At 44.5% G+C, this 13,180-nt stretch overlaps 1 protein-coding gene across 1 annotated transcript; it reads left to right on the top strand.

The window, feature by feature from the left end:
* The first annotated feature begins 7,496 nt into the window (after nucleotides 1-7,496).
* Nucleotides 7,497-12,283, top strand: HOXA11 (homeobox A11). The gene is made up of 2 exons (XM_053409452.1): nucleotides 7,497-8,469; nucleotides 10,184-12,283. Exons 1-2 carry the CDS (start codon nucleotides 7,668-7,670, stop codon nucleotides 10,414-10,416), a joined length of 1,035 nt encoding a protein of 344 aa, XP_053265427.1. The 5' UTR covers nucleotides 7,497-7,667; the 3' UTR covers nucleotides 10,417-12,283.
* Nucleotides 12,284-13,180: the final 897 nt, after the last annotated feature.

The following is a 13,180-nucleotide window of genomic DNA, read 5'->3' as shown; positions in this document are numbered from 1 at the left end:
GCAAATAATACCAAAGTAATTGTGTGAGCGTGTAGATAGATACAGATACAGTTCAACCTCAATGCAGCGAAAGGACTATAACTATTTTCTCCGGCCCTGCAGCTCATTCGAACAAGTTTATTCTGGCTATTATTATTTTTTGGGGCATTACTGAGGCATTCTTGATGCAAACGATGCAGAAGAGCATAGGCGGGGCCAGAGTGGGACAAGAGCCCCCCCCAGTAGACCCCTCCATTCACTATCATCCTTGCTTGACCCCCGTGGGAAAAGCGTATTCTATAACCCCCACCCCACCCCGCAGTGGGGTTAAGATTCCTTCCCATTCCCCGAATCCCTGTTTTAAATCTGGTTATCAATATGTTCATGCTCCTTTCTGGTGAAGACGATGCAAATGGTGCAGAAATGGACCTGACGGCCATACTAAATATTCGCAGTCACGCAGCTTTGCTTTGGTTCTTCGGGAAATAAATGCTCCTCCCTTCTGCCCCTTCCTATAATAATAGTATTCGGTGAGCAGCGAATGTATATTTAATCAGCTGGGTGCGAAAATGATATTCAGTTCTATCTTAACCACGTTTACCCAGAATTAAGTTACAGTGAGATGAATGGAACCTTAGTCTCAAGTCAAAGCTCCTAGGATTGCGGGACGACGAGGCCCAATGAGAATACAGTTGTCTTATTCCCTTCTACTTCAGCTTAAATGGTCTGTGGTTTGCATTTTTCTCCAGTATTGCAGAGTAGCATTGCAAAAACGCAGGCAATTTGTTTGTTTGAAGGCCTTCAAAAATCTGAAGTTCGTATTCTGAAGCTACCGAGAAACTCTGGAGACGAGAAATATTGTATGTTAGGTGAATATGGCGATTATCAAGAACGGCTTTTACAGTGAGTTTGCAGCACAGAATAATGAGAAGCTTTGTGTCGTCGCTTGGTGATTTACGGAAAATAATAAACGTTTTCTTATTGGAACAAAATGTTGTTATAACAGGTCGTACTAATTCTACAGTTGTTTAAAAGCATATATTTTACCTCCCATGTGGGGAGTTAAAAAAGCATATATGCTATTGTACTTATTGTACCTAACAGGTGATTCAAATAATAACCCTTTCTCAAATTACTTTTCTGTATCCAAAGAACAATATTAGTGAAATCACTGAAGGTACAACAGGTATAATGAAATAAAAAAATGTTTGCTCAAATATACAGTCTTGAACAAGAAATAAATTTTCAATGTTGGGAATAGAGAAATGAAAGAAATTGAACGGTTTTTCATCCATTAAGTAAATAATGAAACAGAGCACGATCATTGCATTAAAATGTTTTATTTTCGTGGATTTTGTTGATTAACAAACTTAAGGTCAAGTTCAAGGCATCACCTGTGACAATACGTCTAAATATGTCAAACTTGAAATGTTGTCCTGCGGTTGTTTTGGTTGTTTATAAACGGGAATGGTCTCCTTTGCAGACCAGACATTGACCTCACGGTCTTTAGGAAAAACCACCAGGTTCAGAATCCGTGGCTGGACTTTTCATTAGGATGTCAGAGGGTATTATGTATTTGAAATTTACAAGAGCGGTGTCCGTGTGTTTTACTCTCTTGAAGCAGCAGATCTGCTGGGGCAGATCCAGAGGCAACCTTGAAGGGGGGAAAATGCTAGAAATATAAATTCCAGTGCTGTGGTTTAACCGGCTGATGCTTATTACGTTCAGCAATGGCTGATTTGTTAGGGATTTCGCGGATATGAACCGGGTGTGTTTTGTCCATTAAGGAACGTGCAGACCTTTCCACCTCTCCCGCTCCTGCTTTTTCTTCTCAAACCAAGTTAGCTGCTCTAAACACCTTGAGAACCTTGCATCTGGATGCTTTATGTATTGGGACTCAAAAGAAGACTTGTGAATCCTGTAATTGTGTGTGCTGCCCATATTTTCATTTAGTGGGGGAAGGAGAGTGGTCAAATAAATGTACACGCCAGAATGCACACGCAGAACACAAGAGCATGAATATGTGGCTCCTTCTCCGGCCAGTCGGTTACAGAAACACCGACTGCAACATCTAAAGTAATACCTCAGTTTTATTTGCAAACGTTTACGCAACGCTATGGAGTGTACAGTACAGTCGCCCTGCCTATCACAGAAGCTGTTGCTGAGGTGGACGAAAGGCATACAGAAAATTCACATCTACGACTGCCGTCTGTAAGCGGTATATTCGTATCTTGAAAGCACATGTAACACTGTTCATAGCTCCAAGGGTACTTACTTGGAAGCAGATTTCGTGGAAAGCGATGGGGCTTGCTTGGAAGCAAACGCAGTTTAAGATAGGGAAAGTAACAGGCGGGTTGGGGTGTCTAATAATCTTAATCAGGAAAGTCTATCTTTCTTGCTTAAACTAAAGGCAACTAAAAACCCTTAACTTTAACCTAGCCATGGTTTCCGATGTCAAAGAAACACTTCCAGTTTTAGATAGGATCGGGCCCATACTTTATTTCTAATCAAATATGTATAGGGTCGGAATCAGTTAGCGCCATCTCATCAGGCAACAGAAATACATTTTCAAATGCATTTATTTGCTTTAATTTTTAAAGTAAATACTGACACCAGTATCTCTAGGGCAAATTGCAAGAAAAACCAGCACCTTATTCCACAATCTGTATTTTGTTAATATCCATTCACTGTTAGGGAAATACAACCGAAGCTACTGTTTTAAACATATATTTCTTTTCAATATTCCTAATAATTGCTTCCAGGGACATGATCCAGTGTACAAGAGATTCTAAACCCCAGTGAGTTGAGTGGCAGAGAACAGGAGAAAATCTCTCACCATTGAAATAAGGGAGAATGAAAATGCTTAATTATATCTGGTTCATGCCCTGTGAATTTATTTATGTATTTCTGGGCCATTTCTATAACAGCAAGTGTGCATTTAAGAAGAACAGCAAATAGAGGGGAAATATTGGCCAATGGGACAGAATAAATTTACAAGCATAGTTTATAAATGGTTTTACAGCAATGAAACTTCTTTTACATAGCTGCTTTTGTTTTAAGTAATGGAAAATTAAAAGCCAGGAGTCACTTGCAGCATCGATAACCCCACATTAGCATCTCTCCTGATTGTCCATTTAGGTGCCATATGCAACCTACCTAGCTAATAGAGGGCATATACCCATAGTGACATGACAAATGCCGCAGACCTAAACCCCATTTAAGTTCAGCGACATGTACCGCCGTGCATCTGAACTGAAGGAGATCAGTTGAAAATAAAATAAAATTCTGCAGCATGGGCCCAATGGCAAAACACATTATACATTAAGAAAAAGACGTGATAAGCGAATTTTCACAAACATCTGCCAAATATATACCCATAAAGAAGCAACCATTCTCTATAATATCGTATACATCTGAGCGTCGGGCGCCTGGCATATAACCATACTAGACAATTTATAGGTAAGAAAGCGAAGAGGCATTTAACATATAATAAAGCGAGGTCTTTAGAGAACAAAGGGAGCATTTCGAATCTTTCTTCTTGGGCTCGTTACAACGACGAAGAGAAAGCCTATAATCTTCCGGAATGGAAACCGTTCTTCCTCGTTTAGTGGAGGCATGTGTTTTCCTATTTCCCCCACTTACGTTCACTGAATCCTTAAATCCTTAAATTGAGACCCTCGGTTTCTAACCCCAAACTAAACACCTCCGTGGTATCTACGTGGCTTTCGCACAAGGTGAATTGTGGAGATGGCGCAGGCTCAGGGGATGATCCTCAGCTCCTTTTCCCTCCTCCTACTCCGAATGTCAGCAGAGGAAGTCGCGGATATTGCGTTCAAGGGGGGCTTTTTTTTAAAGGAGAGCAAACAACTAAGCCCCCAAAATAGCCACCTTAACAGCAGGCTCACCATAACTGAGGGCCCATTTGGAGGAGTTGGAGGCACACATTAGCGGCCTATCACTTAGCAGCAAATAAAGCAGAGATAAGTGTGCCTTGGGTGCCCACTATTTCTGAGACTAGCGGCACCCTTAAGTCTTGTCCCTTTGCATAATAGCCTTTAATGGCTTCACAAATGTAAGCGGTTGCCAGGAGTCAATGCATAGTGTGTCCCCCCCACTCCTCCACCACACACACCGCCACCTCTTCCTTTGCACAAAAATGCAACTGTACCCAAATCTCCGAGCATCTAATTCATTTCCGAAAAGCGAAAACCCATCACTAATATCCCAAGCCAGACAGGAGATGGCTGAAGGTGCAGACAACTGGACAGGCTTCCTTCATCCTATATCCTCCTCGCCGCCCCATCTTAATTTCCCCTTTGTCTGAAAGGATTTGAACATGCAAGACTCTCGGTCACCCAAAGGACCTGGAGTCCTTCCGAACAACAAACCTTGGGCTTCCAAACCTGCCCCCTTTTCACCTAAGGCTGCGGCAGACTTATTGAAACCAGCGAGGCGGGGAGGCGGGGAAATCCGTGTAGGTGGTTGTCTGTCTCCTGGCTTTCAGTCGGTCGGATCTGGCATGTCCGCTCAGAGACAAGCTGAAGTTGACTGCCAAAAGTGCCATAAAACCCCAGGCCAGTCTAGAACTGTTTTCGGTTCTCCTAGACGCGCCGGGTTCAATGAGAGCCTGTAAAAGCCCCCCGCCCCCCACCATCCATACAAGTGCAAGAAAGTTGTTTGCTAAGGCAGGAGAGGCGGAGCGAGTCTGGGCAATGGTGGCGCCTTTGTTATCACTGGGGAGGAAAAGGGGGGAGCCTTCAGAAATCCACTCTTGTCCAGTTGGAAGGGAAAGGAATCAAGCAATCTTTTCATAAATATATATGGTTTGGGTTCTGGGGCAGGGGGTCTTCATTATGTATTTTCTACCATATGTATATGTGGTACAAATGTAAGCTAGATACAATTCTCAGGTACCTTGTTTTATTCGGGACGGAGGGAAAATAAAATCAAAAGGCTGTCGTTAAGGCCAATTTGGCAAGCATCAGTGTTGCATATTTCTGCACCTTACCCCCCCTAAAAGAAAAGAAATAAAACAGTTTTATAGTCCCACACAGACCCAAGCAATCTGTAACTAGCCCTTTGATGACACGCTTATCTCTTATTTCCATCCACTCTCTTGGCAAATGCGACAAGGAGGGAGATTAATTAATAATTTCAAGTTCAGCTCACAACCGTTGAAGGCCCATAAAAGTTATTCCAGCGATCCAAAATAAAGAGTTCATTAAAGGGATATGTCCAAAGCGTTTGATTTGTGATTGGTAACCCTTGTAAAAAAGGGAAGAAAAAGAAGAGGGGAGGGGGGGGGAGAGAAAAGAAAATAGGGAGCCAGAGAAAGAGCGAGGTAAAAGGCATATAAACATTAATGTTAATAAATTAGTTTACTCCGCTACAAAGTAATTACTAGATATTATTGATATTTGCAGCTTCGTATACAGTTAAATCGAACGCAGAGAAAATACATAATGAGGATTTTTTTCCCCTCCCAAGACCCAACATGATTAGATTTGTTATTGAGTCAGTTACGATAAGTTCAGCAATAAATAAACAAATCGATCTTGACATTCAAATCCCCGGATCTCCAGCATGTACAGTAGAACTTTGAGCTTCTGATGTATTAAAAAAAAAGAAGTTACGTGGGTGGGTGGGTGGTAAAACAGCAATTTAAAAAAGGATTTCTCCCTCCCTTTAAAAAAAAAGTTCCCCCCAAGAGATCATGACATCCCCTGGAATGATATGTGCGCGGGGTTTTCTTTTTACACCAATTTCATAGTGAGTTATCTGTGGCCTTGCGGTAGCTCTGTTTCCCCCCCTGCCCCCCCCGCTATAATCAGATCCAGCCAAAACACGGATCTTCCTAAAATTAAGCATATTAAGAGGGTACACATAGGAAAGGGTGGGACATGGTTGCTGTAGGTTTTCCTGTCGCTTGGCAGGATTATTCCACACACAGACACACACCACCAGCAGCACTTCCACCTGGTTTCCTTTTACTCTTGGGTGTGGACGCTACTTCTAAACACAGCCAGTTGCCTTTCTTTCCTGCTCATGCTTCCTCGGAAGTAAGCTCCACTGAGTTCAATGAGCCTAAATCCTGAATCGGTGGAGTGGGCTTCCAGCCCTGTTCACTTCTCTATACAGTCTTCCTCTCTATAAGGCCGCCTTTCCTCCGACTATAGTCAAAGCTTTAAAAAAGAGGTCTTTCTGCAGACTGGGGTTAGTGCTATACAGTATAGAGCCACTAAGCAGTTAAACGTTAACGCTGAAATTCGGACCCGCCGAAATCCTGGCTCGTCTGCCTCCTGTCCCTGCTAATTTTGCATACTTCTTGCTCGCAGATATATGTCTGGCTTGGTGCATCTGACCAAGTGATTCCAGTCCACGCCAGTTTGTGCCTTCGTGGAAACGCGTTGGCCTTAGAGGTGCCGCAAGACTCTTTCTTGCTGCGGCTCACCCGCTGGAATTCTAATGCTCCTCACGAGTCCCTTGCAATGAACGGCACTTACTTCCGAGGAACCCCTTTCAGGATGGGGAGGGGCGCGCGCCTAGGGCTCATCCAACCTCGCTGTGGGTTTCTCAGGTAGGCAGCTGCCCTTAGGTCGCTCGCTGCTCTTTCACCTGATGGGTTGCAATCCAAAGATGTCCTGGCATTGCATGTAATAATGGACAAAAATAAAAAATCGAGCAACCGGGGTTTCAAAGCGAGAGTAGGCCGGGGATGGGGAGGGTGTGTGTGTGTGCGGGGAACGGAGAGGAAAAGCCTTGTTAAGGGAGCATAAAAGACCGTGAAATGCCTAGAGCAGAGCTAGGATGAAGCAGCCCAGGCTCTCTGAGGTTAGTACGTAGGAAAGGAAGGCGTTTAAGCGCCTTCGGAAGTCGAACATGAACGCGAGCATGTCAACCATTCACCATGAAAATCAGTACAGACTTGGCCCTGGCACATTCTTCCCCGACCATGCCTTCGGAGAGAGAGAAAAACAAAAACCCCTGCAGGGCTGGGCGAGTACCTTCCGGAGGAGCCCTTCCCAAGGACCCCGTCGCTTGCGGAGCAGCGCTTCCCAGAAGCCAAGATCTGGGCAAAATTAGGAGATTACACGGCATCTCATGAAAGCGACTCAACGTGCTTTTAAAGGGGTGGGGGTGGAAGGGAAGAGATGGTGCGGGGGAGAGGGAGAGAGATCCGTGGGCACTTCAGCGAGCTAATAGGCTAAAGATAGCTAGATTGCGCGCGCGGGTGGGAAGAGAAGGGCTGCAGGGCGAGAGAGAGAGCGAGGAAGGAAGGAAGAAAGGAAGAAAGAAAGAGAAAGAAAGAAGGAGAGCCGGACAGAGGCCAGCAGTCTTTTCTGTCCTCCTTACTGTCCACGAGGGCCGCGTGAGTTGCACTTTAGATCTCGTGCTTTTTAGCCAGAAGACCAAAAGTGACGATCTGTTGCTTCCCCTGAGATGGCTACAAAAGAGGAGGGGGCGGGAAAAGCGGGGGGGGGGACAGGAGGGAGGGAGCGAGGGAGGGAGAGAAGGAGAGAGGGCCCATACTCGCAGCTTGTCAATTTCAACATTTGGTCACGTGACCAGCGCCTCCCTGCTAAGGATGGGGATAGATTTCCACGTCAGCTTTACGTCTCCAAATTTCTTACTTCACGGATCTGCTTCAAAGAGGCAGCTGCATTAGAGAATCATGTTAAGCTCGGCTAATGCGGAGAGCCCGAGGTAGCCTAATGATGGATTTTGATGAGCGTGTCCCTTGCTCGTCTAATATGTATTTGCCAAGTTGCACGTACTACGTGTCGGGTCCTGATTTCTCCAGCCTCCCTTCTTTCCTGCCCCAGACCCCGTCTTCTCGCCCCATGACATACTCCTACTCCTCCAACCTACCCCAGGTCCAACCCGTGCGGGAAGTCACCTTCCGCGAGTATGCCATTGATCCGGCTAGTAAATGGCACCACAGGAACAACCTCCCGCATTGCTACTCGGCCGAGGAGATCATGCACAGAGACTGCCTGCCCGCCGCCGCCAACACGGCCGCCGCCGCTGCCGCTGCCGCCAGCATGAGCGAGATGTTCGGGAAAAACACCGCCGCCGTCTATCACGGCCACCACCCGGCTACGACAGCCGCCGCCGCCGCCGCCAGCGTCTCGTCCAATTTCTATAGCACCGTGGGCAGGAACGGGGTGCTACCGCAGGCTTTCGACCAGTTCTTCGAGACGGCTTATGGCACGGCCGACAGCCACTCGGACTATGCAGGCGAGAAGAACGGGGAGAAGATGCCCCCGGGAGGGGGAGCCGCTCCGGGGCCGGCCGCCGCCGCTGCCGTCGGCGCAACGTCAAGTTCGGACGGGAGCTGCGCCAGGGACGCGGCATCAGCGGCGGCGGCGGCGGCGGCTGCGAGCGCCGCGGCCTCGGCTGCGGAGGAGAAGGAGCGGCGGCGGCGGACGGAGAGCAGCAGCAGCCCGGCTTCGTCTTCCGGCAACAATGAGGAGAAATCCAGCAGCTCCAGTACGTATAAAGGCAGCGCCCTGGCGCTTTTATGAAGCGGACTTGGAAATCTTAGCGCACCGCCGCTGTTAAATTTTTATATGCTGTTTTATAAGCATATAAGGTTTATGGAAGGGCCTGTAGATTTCCCCCAACAAAACTTTGTTATAAAAGGAGAGATCACGTGGCGGGGACTGAAATTGGCCGTGAAATACCCACCGGCCAATGGATGCCTTTTTAAAACAAAAAAAGAAAAAAAGGAAAAGTCCCCCCCCTTAAATCATAAAAAAGAATAAAGAGAGAGAGAGAGGATGTTGGGGAGAGAAAGGCTCTGTGGTCAAACTCTTGAAAATATAATAACGCACGTTTTGCGCCTGTAAATGTACCCAAAAGGGGATTTCTGAGTCCTTTGATATCCATGTAATCCTGTGATTATTTTTCTTCTCTCTTTTTTTGGATTTTTTTTATAAAAGCCATGTGTTGCCCCAGAAGCCTAGTTAGAAACTTGGATTCAAAGCCATCCCAGTTTTTTAACGATTGCCCGGGAATAGCGTTTAGCAGAAAAACTAGCTGCCTGCACTGTAGCAATATAGTTAAAGCAACAGATTAACCTAAAGCTGGCCTTTTTTTGTCTAAAGGAAGCCATTTTCCTAAGACAATGTGGCAAGTATGTGTTGCCTTCTGCCCAACAGTTTGCTACTTACAATTGCTATTCAACCTGTCACTGCCTGGTTTTATTTTTTTTAATGTAGATTTTTCTTGCTCCTCACCCCCTCACCTTCAAAAGCCTAGGAAAATAGCCTTGTAACGAGCTATAACAGCAAATGGGGACGTGTTGTGTGTATGTGTGTTTGCAAGGAAATATAGCACCAATATTTAATGTAAAAAGCCTTTAAACATTAAAGGAGGGGGGCCATGAACATTAACCCCAGTGTGGCTATGAAGGAGCGAATGGACTTGAGAGAATATAGCAGAGGAGTTAATTTTAAGACACACACATCCCAGATGCGAGTGATAAGATGTAATGAACTAGTGGTTGTCCTAGGCGCTGGGGTAGTGTTTTGTTATTTTTAAACAAAAGGAAGCTGCACACAAAAGCAAAACCAAGTTTAAGATTAAAAAAAAACCACCTCGGTCAATGTACAGGAGCCCATTTGGCTTCTCAGATCCTGGTGTCATAATGTCCTTCAGGGGTGAAACAAGCGATGAAGCTCCCTATGTCCTCTCTTAAAACTGAGTTGCAAAACTGGGTTGCAAGAACAGTGTCACAGCTGGGTTAGGTTACAGAGAGTCTGCCATCAACCTTCTTAACCTTCCCGCGCCAAGCATTGTATTATTCGGAGACTGCTTGTGCGATGTCCATCTAGATCTTGTGCACTGCAGATTCTGCTGACTAGGGAGTCAGTAGTTTGGACACTGTGGGTTTTAATTTCATAGCATAGCGCCTCAGGTGTACTGCCTGAAGTGATGCTTCGAAGTGAAGATGTTGGGATTTTGGAATATTACATGCAAATATGTTCCTCAGACACATGCAGATATGTTCCTCAAATAAAGGTCAGGCTAATACAGCTGCAGAACGGAACAGAGCGTCAACTTTATGTAGCTAATAAACAGGCCTTTTCTCAATGGTTCAACCCAAGAATGTCCCTTTATTAAATATGAATTGCAGTCGTCCCCCAGCCCTATCTGATCCCAGACTTAATGGCTTCTGCCTTTTATTTTTGTCATTCCACAGGTGGACAACGCACCCGTAAAAAGAGATGCCCCTACACCAAATATCAGATTAGAGAATTAGAGAGGGAATTCTTCTTCAGTGTCTATATAAACAAAGAGAAACGCCTCCAGCTCTCCCGAATGCTCAACTTGACCGACCGTCAAGTAAAAATATGGTTTCAAAACAGAAGAATGAAAGAGAAAAAAATTAACAGGGACCGATTACAATATTACTCAGCTAATCCACTACTTTAAAAAACTCGTAGCGTTTTTCAAGATGAGATTAAATTCAGATCTCGCCCATGACAAGGTCAAGCCACAGGGTTACCTATGAGAAGGAGGTGTGCAAAGTGACGGAGGACGTTGGGAAAAAACACCACACTAATATTTTTTTTCTTCCCCATAAAAATGTAAGCCAACTGGGGTTTTCCCGCTACTTTTCCCTCCCCCCTAAAAAAAGTTCTTTTTAAAGCTCTTGATATATCAACTGGAAACGCTTTACACCCTGGACCCGCATTTCCAAACACGCCACCCCCATATTTTGCTCCAAGGGCAATTTTATACCTCTTACCTATAGACACTGCAACTTATCCCAACGCGGGTTCACACGTGAAAAAGCGGGGAGTGAGTTATTGGATTCGTGTCGGTCTAAAACTATGTTACTTTGGTTTTACTGTGGAACATTGCTTGAATGGCTACCCATGGCTGCACCGGAGCCTGATGGACTACTGCAAAAGAAAACCTACAGGAGCCCCCGCAACCTCTAAATGCACAGCCGCCGTCCCATCACCTTCCCCTCCTCGACCCTTAAAATGACAAACCTTCTTCCGCAAGAGCGGTTACCCTCTTGACCAAGTTCAAAAAATTTAAGCAGTTGCAAGGCCAATCATAAATGTTTGTAGAGGTGTAATAGTATTGAGTCTAACCGTGCTGTTGATAGGGAGTTATGGCGTGGAAGGTTTGACAGTCTCCTTTTGAAAACATTTCAGGTATTAATTCGCCATATATGGTAAGGAAACAATCACTGAAGAGTCAAACACATAGCCACGTGCATTAGCTCTCGTTTAAAAAACCCCAACAAAAAATGAACAACAACTGTCGAAAAGTGGCCATCCCTTTGGAGACAAATCATTATGTTCTTATTTAAATGCTTAAAAAAAATTAAAAACCAAACAAATAAATAAAAGTGCACGGTGGGGTGGAAAGAGAGGGAGAAAGAAAGACTAATCTAATAGCTCCAAAGGGGGAAACCGTAAAAGGAAGCTTCTGGCTTCTGTCTCACAAACTTTCTTCAGGAAATACCTGTGGAGAAGGACAGTTTGGCAAATACCACACAACACTTAATTGGACCCTGGATGTGTGCAATGCACTGAGATCAGATCATTAAAATAACTAGCGTTTTCTTTCCCTTAGAAGCCCAAGCAGAAGGCAAACAATGTAAATATGGTGGATTGGTTTTCAGATCTTTTTGTTCACTATTAAGTGTCGAAAGCCCTACTTAATCGCTCAGGCGGCAGAATCAAAGAACGGAGAGTTCCCTGGAGTTATTTTAAATATATATAAAAGAAGTATATTTCCCTGCAGGAACCAAAGCAAGAGTGAGAAATAGAGAGAGAACAACGAATTTTAAAAGAATGAACTATTTAAAAGTCTATATCAGTTTACAAAGGATATTGTGTTTTATTGTAAAAGTCGCTTGCTGTCGAGAATATCTGAATGTATATTTCATACGAGAATGGTGTTTTACAAGACTTGTACATTTTTAAATGATCCGTTTTGGTTGGTATATGTTTTTTTAACGGTCCTTTTCCTTGGAAAATGTCGAGTTTGTCCTTTTTTAAAAAAAAAATATATAACTGTGCAAGAAAGATAAGGCGACTAGAATGTTGTAAAAACCACCAGCTTCGAAAAGGGACACGATTTCTTTTACACGGTTCACAAAACGCAATACCTTTATATTCCAACACTGTTTGAAGATATGTATCGTCATATATGTAAATACGGTTTCTTTTACTATGCGAAGGTCTTTCGTGGCATGTATACAGTGGTACGGCGCACAACGAAAATAAACATGTGGGAAATTTATAATAATAATAATAATAATAATTTTTTTTAATCCTTGTGTTGTATTCATGGATATTCCTTGATCTGGGCTCTGAGAGTTTGAATCATGGCTCCTGAATGGGATGCTTTCATGGAAATTCCATTCACCTATTGCTTCTGGTCCTTCAGGAGAAGGCAGTGCAACATGTCTGGTATTTATGAATGCGTAGGCAGACTGCAGCGAGCTTGAGGCCAGGTTTCACCGGTTTGTAGAAGTGGGAGGGGGTGGAGGATCACTCCTTCAAGTAACTGCAGATTACAGGCTTTATACATTTGCTCACAGGTGTAAAACCTATTATAAAAGCTGGTGATTTTTTCTGGGCTGGTCCGCTCTTGTTTATCTCGGGCGCCATATTTCTGAACACACTCCTTTAAGTGCTGAGAAATGTTTGTGGCAGGATCTGATCCCCAAAACGGCAATGATAGCGAGGCAGAATGAAGCATATTGGTTGAAACGTATTGGTTCCTCCGTGGTGACTCCTAGGGAAAGAGGATGGCGAGGCATTCCTCGTGCGAGTGAGGCCCAGATGGGCTGTGTGTGGTTTTCGTTCTTAATCTCTGGAGCGGGGGTGGAAATTAAAAATTAAAAAACAACCCACCGAAGACCCTTTTGAGGATGTGGCATGAGGTTGATTTTCCACTCTTACACTTAATCAGGAGAGAAAGTACATACTGTTTTCTCCTATTGTTTATTGGCTTTGAACTTCTGTATTGCTTTGGACATCACCCATAACCTTGAGGTGAAGGGCTAACTGGCTCTGGGCTTTTGCTGACAACCCCCACCTAAGCCAGACAGCGTCTGGTCAAAGGAAATGTACAAAGATGAAGCGCAGGGGGAGAGAGGAGAGAGAGAATGGAGCTCACTTGCTTGTTTGTTTATTTAGCTAGCATGCTACAAAGGAATGCAACTCTTAAA

The sequence above is a fragment of the Podarcis raffonei genome, chromosome 12 (genome assembly GCF_027172205.1).
Source record: "Podarcis raffonei isolate rPodRaf1 chromosome 12, rPodRaf1.pri, whole genome shotgun sequence".
NCBI lineage: Eukaryota > Metazoa > Chordata > Lepidosauria > Squamata > Lacertidae > Podarcis > Podarcis raffonei.
The sequence above is the reverse complement of the archived record's forward strand: the minus strand, read 5'-3'. Positions and strand labels throughout refer to the sequence as shown.

Bases quoted from the DNA above. Each gene is read 5' to 3' on its own strand.
- HOXA11 (XM_053409452.1), top strand. From the start codon at position 7,668: ATGCGGAGAGCCCGAGGTAGCCTAATGATGGATTTTGATGAGCGTGTC. The intron at 8,470-10,183 runs GTACGTATAAAG...GTCATTCCACAG, and splicing joins GGAGAAATCCAGCAGCTCCA to GTGGACAACGCACCCGTAAA.